The 13,591-nt window shown below is 42.0% G+C and overlaps 1 protein-coding gene across 6 annotated transcripts in view; it reads left to right on the top strand.

Annotated features, from left to right (window-relative positions):
* The first annotated feature begins 639 nt into the window (after window positions 1-639).
* RC3H1 (ring finger and CCCH-type domains 1) overlaps window positions 640-13,591 on the top strand; it is a 40,252-nt gene continuing 27,300 nt past the window's right edge. For all 6 annotated transcript variants that reach the window (XM_038757995.1, XM_038757998.1, XM_038757997.1 and 3 more), the window contains exons 1-3: window positions 640-988; window positions 11,952-12,072; window positions 12,649-12,888. In XM_038757995.1, the coding sequence (XP_038613923.1) occupies window positions 758-988; window positions 11,952-12,072; window positions 12,649-12,888 (592 nt within the window). In that variant the 5' untranslated portion in view covers window positions 640-757. The remainder of the gene's footprint in view (window positions 989-11,951; window positions 12,073-12,648; window positions 12,889-13,591) is intronic.

Raw genomic sequence — 13,591 nt, 5'->3', positions numbered from 1 at the left:
GAGTGAGGGAGGAATGTACGTGTGTGAGTATGTGGTTTTACACCAAATTGAAAATATACCTTGATACAGGGTAGTGTAGACAAAGCAAGTCTACCTTTTGGGAGTAATGTTGACCAGGCTGTCTTTTGGTTTTTTTTCTATTTGTAATAAAAAACAGTAAATCATTTTATTGTTAAGGGCCTAAATATGAAAGGATCTTTAAAATTACCAATAGCTAAAGTCAGGCATATGCCAGACTTCAAGACTGGACAAAGAGAGGAATAAAAGGAAAAGGAAAGTGTGGGAAATGTGGGAAACTGCAATGGAAAAAAGATATTCACCAACCACCATCTGGTCCCCTCATCATTAGCAACCACTCCACCTTTTTTGTCTGGCAAGAAATAAAACAAAAAAAATGACAGCTCGTGCGTGTTTTGAAGTCACCGAAAATAGATCCAACTCTGACTGCAATGAGACTAATATTACTTTTCAAATTAAAGGTAGCAAGGTGAAGTTTGGTATAAAATCTAGAAGGGAGTTAAAAATTGTGGGGGAGAGGGAGATGCATAATTAACATTAAATTGACAAGCCAAAAGGAAGAAAGACTGAAACCTTTCCTTTTTGTCTTTTTTTTCCCCTAGGTTATATTTCACACTATGTGCTGACTGAATTTACAGAAGCTATTTAAAAAAAAACAACAAACTTTTTTTCAAAGATTTTGATTCCAGTGGAATCTGTGCTTTAGATTTTTGTCTTGTGAATTGTCACTCCCGAAGCGATGCCTGTACAAGCTCCACAATGGACGGATTTCCTCTCCTGCCCCATTTGCACTCAGACATTTGACGAAACGATCCGAAAGCCCATCAGTCTGGGCTGCGGCCACACCGTCTGCAAGATGTGCCTGAACAAGCTCCACCGCAAGGCGTGCCCCTTTGACCAGACCGCCATCAACACCGACATCGAGCTCCTCCCCGTGAACTCAGCCTTGCTGCAGCTAGTGGGTGCTCAGGTAAGGTGGCGGGAGTTATTTTGAGGTGCCCTTCTCCCTGCCACTTCCCTCTTCTCCATTTTCCTTCCGTCTTTAGGGAAGGGAATGAGTGAAAAATCCAGCGTCACTCAGGTAAAAGTGGCACGATTCAGTATCAATTAATTCTACACTTACCTACCCCAACAGCACAGCTCAGTGTAGACTTAGAGTACCTATTCTCAATCTACATAGGCTCAAACTGGATGTGAATAAACGTACTTTTCCTAATAGGATCTTTTGAGGAGAAAACAGGTATTTAATTAGCTTTGATGAAGAGGGTATTGCTGGTAAATTCAGAAGTGTGATGCTTTTGTTGTTGTTGCTGCTTGTTTTTTAAGCTACCTAAGAGGAACAGGGCCATTTTAGCCTGTTTTGAACTGCACCCGGAACAGAGCCTTGCTTGTGTGAGCAGTTAACAAAAACTTTGGATGATGATGTTGCTGGGGATTTCAGCAGATGGACACCAGGAACTAGGTTGGCGGGGGAAGAAAATGTCATTGTATTGGAACCTCCCGATCACATTCCTTTCTGCTTCGTGGAGCCATTTCCAGGATGCAGGTTGTGAGGGTGATAGGAGACCATGCTACTTGAAATATTTTCAGACTTTGTAAGCCTCTACTTCCTTGTTGGTTTCAATAATTGCAATAAAAAGTGATTACCTAGACCAGCAGTCACCCTGAAAGGGATGCAGTAAGGACTAAACCCAGAGAAGCAGTGTGGCCTAGAGGAGGAAAACACAGGCCTGGGAGTTAGAGGCCCTGAGTTCTAATTCCAGTTCTGTCACTTACCTGTTGTGGGATCTTGGGCAAGTCACTTAGCTTCTCAGTGCCTCAGTTCCCTCATGTATAAAATGGGGCTCAGTGCCTGTTCTCCCTTCTACTTTGGGAGGCCCATTTAGGACCTGATTTTCCTGTTACCCCAGGATGTGCTTGCTAAAGTCTCCCTTGCTCCTCTCCAATCCTGCCCCCCCCCCACTCCCACCACATCCTCTTTAACTCTCCCTGTATTCTCTGCAGAAATTCAAAGAAGGGATCTCTTGCTTCCTCTCCAAATCTACCCCATTCATTCATTCATTCAATCGTATTTATCGAGTGCTTACTGTGTGCAGAGCACTGTACTAAGCGCTTGGGAAGTACAAGTCGGCAACATATAGAGACGGTCCCTACCCAATAACGGGCTCACAGTCTAGAAGGGGAAGACAGACAACAAAACAAAACATGTAGACAGGTCTGACCCCCATCCTTTCGTGCCCTTTTAAAACATTCGCCCCTTCCCTCTTCCTTCCTTGTCTGCCATCTTCAGCTGTTCTCTTTTCAACGGCTTCTTGTCCACTGCTTTCAAACATGCTTACATATACCCTGTCTTCCTTTGACCTTATGGTTCCCTGTAGTAATTGCTCTCTCTCCGTCCTACCATTCTTCTCCAAACTTCTTGAGAAAGTTGTTTATACACACTGTCTCACTTCCTCTCCTCCAATTCTCTCCTCAGTTCCCCTCCAATCCAGCTTCCACTCTCTTCACTCCATGGACACAGCCCTCTCTGATGTATACAGTGACCTTCTTCTCGCCAAATCCTACTTCCGCCACTCTGTCCTAGTCTTTTCCTAGCTGTTGTCCAACACTAGACCACCACCTTCTCCTTGAAACTGTATTCACCCTTGGCTTTACTGATGCTGTCCTCTCTTGGTTCTCCTCCTATTTCTCTGACCGCTCCTTCTCAATTTCTTTTACTGGTTCCTCTTTTGCCTCCCACTCTCTGACAGTTCCTCAGGCCTCAGTTCTAGGTCTCCATCTCCCTTGGAGAACTTATTCACTCCCATGGCTTCCATTTCTGTCTCTATGCAGATGATTCTCAAATCTGCATCTTCAACCCTGACCTCTCTCCTTCCCTGCGATCTCGCATTTCCTCCTGCCTCTAGGATGTCTCTACCCGAATGTTCCACCGACACCTCAAACTAAACATGCCCCAAACTGAACTTCTTATCCTCCCACCCAAACCCTCTCCTCTCCCGTCTTTCCCATCACTGTAGACAATACCACTATCCTCCCTATCTCAAAAGACTGTAACCTTGAAGTTGTCTTCAACTCATCCCTCTTATTCCATCCATATATTCAATCTGCCACCAAATCCTGTCCACTCTACCTTCACAACACTGCTAAAATGTACTCTTTCCTCTGTATTCAAACTGCTACCTCTTTAATCCAGCACTTATCCTATGCCACGAGAAGCAGCATGGCTCAGTGGAAAAAGCACGGGCTTTGGAGTCAGGTCATGGGTTCAAATTCCGGCTCTGTCAGTTGTCAGCTGTGTGACTTCGGGCACGTCACCTAACTTCTCTGTGCCTCAGTTACTTCATCTGTAAAATGGGGATTAAGACTGTGAGTCCCCTGTGGACCAACCTGATCACCTTGTAACCTCCCCAACGCTTAGAACAGCGCTTTGGACATAGTAAGCACTTAATAAATGCCATCATCATCATCATTTCAACTTGACATAGTGATCTTCCGGCCTCTTGTTTCTCCCCACTCCAGTCCATACTTCACTCTGCTGCCGGGATCATTTTTGTAAAAAAAAAAAAAAAGAAAAAAAAGTTCAGTCCATGTTTCTCCCCACTCCTTAAGGACCTCCAATGGCTGCCCATCCTCCTCCGCATCAAGCAGAAACTCCTTATCGGCTTTAAAGCATTCAGTCATCTTACCCCACCCTACCTCACCTCACTGATCTCCTACTTCCACCCATCCCATACACTTCAGTCCTATAGCGCCAGTTTACTCACTATGCCCTGATCTCATCTATTTTGCCACTGACTCCTTTCCCATGTTTTCCCCCTAACCTGGGACTCTCACCTCCCCCATATACGCCAGAGTGGCACTTTGTCCACCTTTCAAAGCATTATTAAGAGCACATCTCCTCTAAGAGGCCTTCCCTGATTAATCCCTCTTTTCCCTGGCTCCCTTTCCCTTCTGCGTCGTCTATGCACTTGAATCTGCGACCTTTGGGCATTTGGTATTTGCCCCATCCTCAACCGTACAGCACTTATGTACATATCTTTAAACTATATATTATAAATTATTTATATTAATGTCTGTCTCCACCTCTAGATTGTAAGCTTATTGTGGGCAGGGAACGTTCCTGCTAACCCTCTTGTATTATACTATCACAACAGTGCTGTGAACATAGTAAGTATCACTGATGGATTGGCATGTAGTGAGCACTTAAATACCACTATTATTCTTTTCTTCTATTATTTTAATATCTGAGCACAGTCTTTTACCAGTCTTTCACCAGTCCTGAGGAAGACTTGCCTTTCTTTAGATAGAATCAGGCTCATTTAGAAATTCATACTTGAAGTTTTCCATCAGTTCAGCCTTGAAGTCACAAAAGCATCTAAGCCGAATTCAATTCATTTTCTAAATGAATTCCGTGAATCCGTTGCAATGTGTCCTTAATGTTTATTGTAGTGTGTGGTGTGAAGGAGGAGTTGTGTATTTATTTAGAAGAAGACACTGGGAAAATCACCCCTTTTGGTATTTCCAGTTGGGAGGGTATGAGGCTTTTGGCCAGAGTTTAGGATTCAGTAACTGTAGGATGTCACCACTATGACTACGCATTTTTGTCATTTCAAAACCTGTAGGTGAGGGAGAGGCTCTTCTGGGAATAGGGAGTTTCATTATGCAAAAGACCAAGGCCATATGTCTTGGACTGTTTCAGGGAAAAACGAGTTTCCATGGGATTTTAAACTCAAACTATTGGGTGTATCCATTTTGCTTCTTGATATAACCAGCTTTTATTTCAGAGATGTAAAAACCTGGGTGGTCTGCTTGCAGATGAAAATCATTTGTTAAATAAGCAGCAGTCTTAAAATGCAAGTTAAAGCCGAAAGTCAAGATCTTAGCAACTTGAATTGTGCCCCCTAGGTAACTACTGTGAGTAAGCCAAGAATTTTCTAGTAAGTCTCTGCACATGCTGTTTCTCCACCCTCCCCCATTTATAGGTTGTGTGAAACTCCTGAAGTACAGTCTAATTAGGTGATGGCCAAAGAAAGCAATCCTCCCTCATCCTAAGCACTAACTTCTTTCTCAGTTCACTACCCCACGACATAATGTGCAAAGCTATATTTAGACCTAGAAAAAGATGACTAATATTGTAATGTAGGCGGTAGGTTACCATCCATAAGTAGAGCCTTTTCTTCCTTCTTTTGAAACTCACATGAGAAGTAGTATGGCTGAGTAGAAAGAGTACAGGCCTGAGAGTCAGAGGACCTGGGTTCTAATCCCCATTCTGCCGTTTTTCGGCTCTGTGACATTGGGCAAGTCACCTAACTTTTTTGTGCCTCAGTCAAAAGTTCCTGTGGGGCAGGAACTGTGTTCAACCTAATTACCTTGTAAGTGTTTAATACAGTGCTTGGCACATAGTAAGCACTTAATGTATACCATTAAAAAAAAGTGATGCTGAAGGAAAAAAATACAGACAAATCTGAAATTAAAGGTAAAGCCAAAGGAATTATTTTATCCGTCTTTATCAAAAATAGAGGTACCCACTTCCTTTTCTAATACATTAAATATTTTGAGTATGTTGCTGAGAAATGGGCGGGGGAAACTGCCTTTTTATTGTTGAAACTTCCAAAACAATATTGATTTATTTGTTGGGCTTTTCTGATCTAATGAACATCCCACAAATGTTTTCAAGATATTAGAACAGCATGTGAAGGGCACCCAGCCACGAAGTAAAATTTTAGGAAGGGTGGAGCAGACAGGTGGCTAGTTTCCAAGTGACTGCTAGAATTGAACAAAGCATGAGGATTGCATGTCTGCATAGCTCAGCATTTGCTCTCTTGTATTTCATTTATTGAGCTTAAAGTTTGGGAATTTCATATGGAAGTTTTTGTAGAGTTAATTCTATTCTCTCAAAAGAGAAAAATGCACTCTTAAGAGCAACAAATAAATGATGAATAGGACTCTCTGACTGATTATATAGCTAGGCTGTCTTTTTTTTTTAATTGACCACGACTAAAGCTATAGCTGATTTTGCTGTTGAAACTGATTCCAACATTCATGTCAAGAAGGCCCGTCACTCTGCCAAGAGATGGGTTTGTCAAAAGAAAAACTATGTTCAAGGTCATATGAAGAATAGCCTCAACTTTCCCGTTTTAGTTTTTGTTCTAGGTTTCCTTGGCTTTGTGCGTTTACATTTATTACATGAACTGTAATAGATAAGTGGTCTTATTCTAAACACATTGGGCAAAGACCAAACCTATTAAAAAGCAGAAAATCTTCTCAATCAGCAGTATTTTATTGAGTGCTTAATCTGTGCAGAACACTGTACACAGTGCTTGGGAAAGTACAGTGGAGTAAGACACTATCCCAGTCCTCAAAGATTTTACAGTCCAGCAGACTTGAAACTATGTATCAAATTATTCCATGGCCCAGTATTGTGGTCTCTATCCCAGGTGGCTTAATTTTTTTGCTCATTTTTCTCCAACATTCTTTAAGAAGGTGTAGTTGAAAAGAGCAAAGGGGATTTCCCCCCTCTGGGCTTTGTTCAAAAGGGAGTACTCCCTGGACAAATGTATGGATCATCAGCTGTTAGTTTTCATCACCCACGTTTCTTTGCTTCGCAGCATCTCTTGGGCTCCATTTTATTCTCCTCCTCTTGATCGCGACCCGTTCATTACCTGTCCTGTGGTGAACTCCACCTGGACCCAAGTAGTTTGCAGTAGAACCCTCTCTCAGGTAACCTCAGACTGGCCTTTTTCCAGCCTTCCTTCATCTGTGACTGAGGGAAGTCAGCAGTGACCACCCTGGGGTTACGTGGAAAGGGAAGAGGATCCTGAAAGCATCCACTTTATCCCAGAGGCTGTCTTAGACACTGGGCTCTCAGCAGAGTCTGGCTCCTTCCTCTCTTCACTCTTCCTCCCTTCCTCCTCCCTTCTCTCCAAGAGCATATTCAGACCTTGTTTCTTTGCCTTCCTCCCTTCCTCCATGACATCCCATCGTTTCTCCCAGCCCAGCAGCCCTTTCTCAACTGGAGTACTTCCACAAATTAGGGAGGAGTCCATGGGTCCCAGTTGCAGGGATGACCAGGTGGTCCACCCTAGACTGATGCAGGCTCCCTGTGGGCATCTTGCTGTGATTATTCTGCAGCTGGCACACCAGAGTGCCCACTGGGCACTCCAATTTCATTCCATTTTGGGTGTTGATGCTGTAAGAGCCCATTAAATTTGGTATTTCGATGTGTGGGACAGGGCTTTGGAGACACATTGTAGATATTTCTATTATCAGTGGGGGGTTTTGGCCAAGTATGTATGTGATGAGCAGTTCTCCTAAATTGCATAAAGGAAATTGACTTGGCCCAAGTTTTGTGCAGGAATAGGACTTTGGTCCTGATGAGAGTATACTGGAATGGATAGATGGAAAGTTTGCCTCTTTGAAAGAGGGGGGAAAGGAATTGTGAAAATGTTGCCAAGAAAGCATTATCATGTGTGTGTATTGTATAGAGGAAATTGGCCAGAGTGTGAATGACTGTAGGCTTTTTGCCTTCTTGAAAATTTGGTCACATAGCAAAGTAACTTGCTGGTCCCCTTTCATCTTCTTCAAACTTTTGTACCTGCTCCCCGAAGAAAAATACTTTGTAGATGAGATTTTTGAGCTAAAATTCCATCAGCTGCCATTTTCTCTGGGATTGTATTTAAATGTTGAGAGACTCCCTGGCAGCAAGAGGCTCTCAACAAATTATTTCTCCTTTCATGAGCATTTTTCTTTAACCTTCAAAGTAGAAGTCTCAAGTTTTTCAAGTAGCTGCAAGTTAATATTACTGAGGGCAACATCGGCTGTTCTTGGTATAAATTTTTTTAATATAAAACGTGAAACATCAGAAGTTGTTCTTAAAATAAATTTAGAAGGATTTCCACCTTCCAATTAGCTGAGTCCCAAAAGTCCTACAGTTAAGACAAGGGGTTTATTTAGGAAGGTATCGATTGCTTTTAGACTAAAGGATACTTTTGTCTCTAACTCAGAATAAAAAAGACTGTGTCACTTGTTAAACTAATTGTCTGATGAGCCCTCCATGATTGATGGAATGTTAGCCTGCTTTTCACAGATTGGTGGTATAAGAGGTAAACTTCCTCATCAGGGAGGATTAGCATTTTGACTTGCTAGCTTTGGTTGTGATTAATTGATTTTTGGTACGTGTGATGAGGTCCCAAGCCTCTAAACAAAAAAGGGCAATGGAGTAAAATAAATTTACTTGAGTTGGATTAGCAGATAATTTCCATACTAAGACAATTCCAAGCTCCTGGTTGCAGTTACAATGAACACATTTCTCATGCTACTGCTGGTAGAAGTAGCATGGCCTAGCGGATAGAACACAGGCATGAGAGTCAGAAGGACCTGGGTTCTAATCCCAGCTCTGCCACCTGTCTGCTGTGTGACCTTGGGCAAGTAACTTAACTTCTGTGTCTCAGTTACCTCATCTATAAAATGGGAATTAAATGGGACAGGAACTGTATTCAACCTGATTTGCTTGAATCTAACCCCAGCACTTAGAATAGTGCCTGGTATATATATTATACTTATTATATATATTATTACTTATTATAATAAGTGCTTAACAAATAGCATTAAAAAGCTAGCTCTCTTCCTCCCTTCAAGGCCCTGCTGAGAGCTCACCTCCTCCAGGAGGCCTTCCCAGACTGAGCCCCTTCCTTCCTCTCCCCCTCGTCCCCCTCTCCATCCCCCCCATCTTACCTCCTTCCCTTCCCCACAGCACCTGTATATATGTATATATGTTTGTACATATTTTTTACTCTATTTATTTATTTTATTTGTACATATCTATTCTATTTATTTTATTTTGTTGGTATGTTTGGTTTTGTTCTCTGTCTCCCCCTTTTAGACTGTGAGCCCACTGTTGGGTAGGGACTGTCTCTATATGTTGCCAATTTGTGCTTCCTAAGCGCTTAGTACAGTGCTCTGCACATAGTAAGCGCTCAATAAATGCGATTGATGATGATGATAAAAAAAAAAGACATATGAGTGGAATAACGAGGAAGCAGAGAGTGCAGGCCAAGTCTTCAGCCAACAAGGCCAGGCTGTTCCGGGGTTCAAATCAAGCAGTGGTTTTTACTGAGCGCTTACCGGGTGCAGAATGCTGTACTAAGTGCTTCAAAACCTTACATGCCCCTCACCCTCCACAAATTGTGGTACTGGAACTGAGTGAGTGTTTCTTTTCTCCCTCTTCTCCCCTCCCTAAGAGCAGCATGGGTAAAGCAAGGAGCCTGCATTTAAAATGTTTAAAATGTTGGGGGTTTCTCGCTTTCTGAACTAGGTATGGAAGAGTGAATGGAAGGCGAGGGAGAGAGCATCAAAATGCTATGTTAATGCTGATGTTACTTGTTTCTGTGATCCTCCCTTGATTGAGTGCCTTGTGGGCAGGACCTTCTTCAATTTATGCCCTTCTTTTTTCTCCAGTTAGGAAGTAGGCACTCACCCAGTGACAACAATACCCCAAGTGTAAATAAATGAGAGAGGGCATTGTTAGAAGGGCTGACATCTAGGAAACCCAAACAACTTCTTAAGTTCTTATTTTGGTCAGCTTTCCTTGAGTTGCCCATTACACCTTCTAAATCATCAAGTAACAATATAAATCTCCTTCATATACTTCCCAGGTATGGGTTTCTCCTTGGCACTTTTCCTTCTTCCTTCCTTACTTAGCGAGGGACCTTTATTTGATTAATGGCAGGTATTTTGAAACTTTTAGGCTTCTAGATAAACTAGAAATGCCTGCTATATGTCAGTCAGATAAGTGATTAATTACTTTGTTCCTTTAAATTAATTGTACCATATGATTGAGAAGGGGACATGGGTAGGCCTTGGATAGCTAACTCCAATTGACAAATAATTCATGAAACAGAAAAATTATTCACTGTTTTGAATGTATGAATCAGACAGTAACACAGCAATTGTTGAAGTTGAAAATATAGTAAAAAATTGAACATTATTCAGTAGTTTTGTTGAAATCAGGAAATCATGACTATTATTTGATGTAATTCTATCATGAATGTGCTATATTTTATAAGCAATACCACAGTGACAAATTTAGCATTAAAAATCTTGGTCATTATCTGATTTTTTGGGCTACTCTTGTAAACTTGTATGGGCAGGGAATGAGCTAGACTGTAAGCTTGTTATGGGCAGGGAATCTGTCTGCTTATTATTGTATTCTACTGTCCCAAATGCTTAGTATAGTGCTCTGCTCACAGTAAATCGCTCAATATATATGATTGAATGAATGAATGCTAATTCTGTCATATTGTACTCTCCCAAATGCTTAGTATAGTACTCCCTGAACAAGCTTTCTCTCACTAATTTCCCAGCACTGAGCTACATCATCCAATAATAATAGTGATAATAGCAAGAGTAATTGTAGTATCCCTTCTGCCAATCTGTATTAATTTATTTATCCCCTCATAGCACTTACGGTGCACATCTGCTGTATTTAATTTTTATCTTTCTGGTTGTAAATTGTATATTCTTTCCCGTTGGCATATAATAATAATGATGATGGCATTTGTGAAGCGCTTACTATGTGCAAAGCACTGTTCTAAGCGCTGAAGCTCCTTGGGGCTAGGAGATGCATAACTCTGTTATTCTATATGTCCTCAACTGTCTAGTCCGGTGCTCCACACCAAGTGGGTGCTCAGTAAGTGTCCCTTGTACTACTGCTATTTCATGGTACCAAGTTCGGATTCTCTTGGAGGAGACAAGATGGCTGCCGCTTTTAACTGCAAGCATCATGACAGTTTGTATCCCCAGGCACTGGTTTACCAACTAGAGGCCAACTTCTTGAATCATTCCCATTCAGCTGCCAATTGGGATAGCCAAACCTGATGTACTCTGTAATGATTTATCTATTCCTCAGAGTCTTTTGTTGCTACCTGCTCTTAAGTGAGTCTAATGTAAATCTCTGGAGGGCTAGGGTGTGGCATCTTAAAGACACGAGTGGTTTTACGGATGGATCTTTCAGAGCTCCTGATCTGATGCGCAGAAGCAACTTCGTGTTGCCTTAAAATGGAAATTCCTGAATTAAGAGCTTAACTCGCCTTGTCATTTATGCAGCATGTTTGAATGGATTTAGTGTTCTCTTGAGGGTTCTTTTTTTTTAATAGTTTCATTCCTATTCTATTTATTTTATTTTGTTAGTATGTTTGGTTTTGTTCTCTGTCTCCCCATTCCAGACTGTGAGCCCACTGTTGGGTAGGGATTGTCTCTATATGTTGCCATCTTGTACTTCCCAAGCGCTTAGTACAGTGCTCTGCACACAGTAAGCGCTCAATAAATGCGATTGATTGATTGATTCCAAATGTTAATGGGAAACAGCAATGTGAGCTGAAGTACCAAGAATTTCACCCTTAAAAAATCTAAACCTTACACCTGACGTGTGAAATCTTGAAGTCAGTAGGACATAATAATAATGATGATGGCATTTATGAAGCGCTTACTATGTGCAAAGCACTGTTCTAAGCACTGGGGAGGTTATAAGGTGATCAGGTTGTCCCATGTGGGGCTCACAGTCTTAATCCCCATTTTACAGATGAGGTAACTGAGTCATGGAGAAGTTAAGTGACTTGCCCAAAGTCACACAGCTGACAAATAGCAGAGCCGGGATTTGAACCCATGACCTCTGACTCCTAAACCCGTGCTCTTTCCACTGAGCCACTCTGAGGATGTGCTGTGAGCTGTAAATTTTAAGCTTCTTGTAAAGTCCTAATTTCTATTATGTTTAGTACAGTGCTCTGCACACAGAACACTCCCCATGCTATTTGAGTGATTAGCACATCATGGTCATTACCCATTTTTGGTAACTGGGCACTCGGTTCTAAAGTCAGCACATTTGTTCCGATTTTGTGGACAGTGGGGCATTTTAACTAACACGCTCTCTCCTGCAGGTCCCTGAGCAGCAGCCCATTACTTTGTGCAGTGGGGCAGAAGATACAAAGCATTACGAGGAAGCCAAGAAATGTGTCGAAGAATTAGCATTGTACCTGAAACCACTCAGCAGTGCTAGAGGTAAGTCCAGATGAGGCCGATATCCCTTTGCCACCATCAAAACAATTACGTCATTGTAGAATTTGGTTTACAGCTGGTGACAGATCTGATTTGCACCAAACCCTTCGAATCCAAAATGGGTTTTTGGGAAAGTACACGTTATTCAATTTTGATATAAACTGTGAACTCATTGAGGGCAGGGAATGTATCTGTGGCATCGTACTCTACCAAGCATGTAGTACAGCGCTTTGCACATAGTAAACTGTATATAAATATGATTGATTGACTGAATATACTTTTACTGCAGCAGATATTAAGCTAAAACAGTCGAGTTAGCCACATGTTCTGTTTTCGGTGACATATTGCTTGAAAACGCAGGAGGTCACGTGGGGAGGAAGTGCTTGGGACATTTGATCACCTGTGATAGAGGGCCTGCCGATATCTGGCATCCTCTCACCCAGAGTCTTTGATAGCACCTGTGGTTTACTGAAACCCAGCACACCAAAACTAAAGACTTCTAACTCTTGATTTAGAGGTTCCAGTTAGCTTGAAGAGCTGGTTGTCTTATTTGGGTTTTTTTTTCTCCCCTTCCAAAAGGAGTAGGTCTAAACAGCACTACCCAGAGTGTCCTGAGTCGCCCAATGCAGAGGAAACTGGTGACGCTAGTTCACTGTCAACTGGTGGAAGAAGAGGGACGAATTCGGGCCATGAGGGCAGCTCGCTCCTTGGGCGAGAGGACGGTCACCGAGCTCATCCTCCAGCATCAGAATCCTCAGCAACTTTCCTCCAATCTCTGGGCAGCCGTCAGGGCTCGGGGCTGCCAGTTCCTTGGACCAGGTAAGTAGCAAGCAAAGTTAATGAGGTGATTATGCTAATAGGCTGTTTGGGTGGTGGACTTGTGATGTAAACCAGGAGGAAGGGAAGGAAAGAACAGTGCCACTTGACTCTTAGGTATGTATTTCAAGATGTTGGTAATTTCTCCTGAAATTCAGCAGTGGGTGACCGGAAAGTTCAGCTGATCATTCAAATGGGTTTAATATATGTAACTTAAGCATGGATATTTGTTCTTTTTAATGAAATTTATCCAGGGCAAAAAGGCTCTTAGACTGAAAATAATTTTGAAACCGTTCCTCATTTTGTTGCTGTTGGGGATTTTAAAAAAGAAATCTTTGCACTCTAGCCTTTAATTCCTTTTCTGAAAATTCTACATGACAGAACCATGCCAGCATGAATGATGGCAGAGTAGCATGCACATTTCTTTTACTACTGCCTTTTCCTTCCCTTACTTGATCTAATGCTTTCAGATTTTAATGACATCTACCATAATTTGGTTGAATGTGGTTCTCATCTAATCAGCTGCTCGTATTTCTAGAGGGAAATGTGTGTAACACTTTGTATTGTTACCCTTGACTCCCATCACCATGCTCTAGTCACCACCTTACCTCCTCCCTAGTACTTGTTTCAGTTGAGTCAGATAATTTACAGTCCTGGAGGCTTGAACTCCACCCATTGAACTACACTCTACCACCTTCCTTTAGTC

The sequence above is a fragment of the Tachyglossus aculeatus genome, chromosome 16, assembly GCF_015852505.1.
Source record: "Tachyglossus aculeatus isolate mTacAcu1 chromosome 16, mTacAcu1.pri, whole genome shotgun sequence".
Taxonomy (NCBI): domain Eukaryota; kingdom Metazoa; phylum Chordata; class Mammalia; order Monotremata; family Tachyglossidae; genus Tachyglossus; species Tachyglossus aculeatus.
Note: the sequence above shows the minus strand (reverse complement) of the source record. Positions and strands in the feature narration are given on the sequence as shown.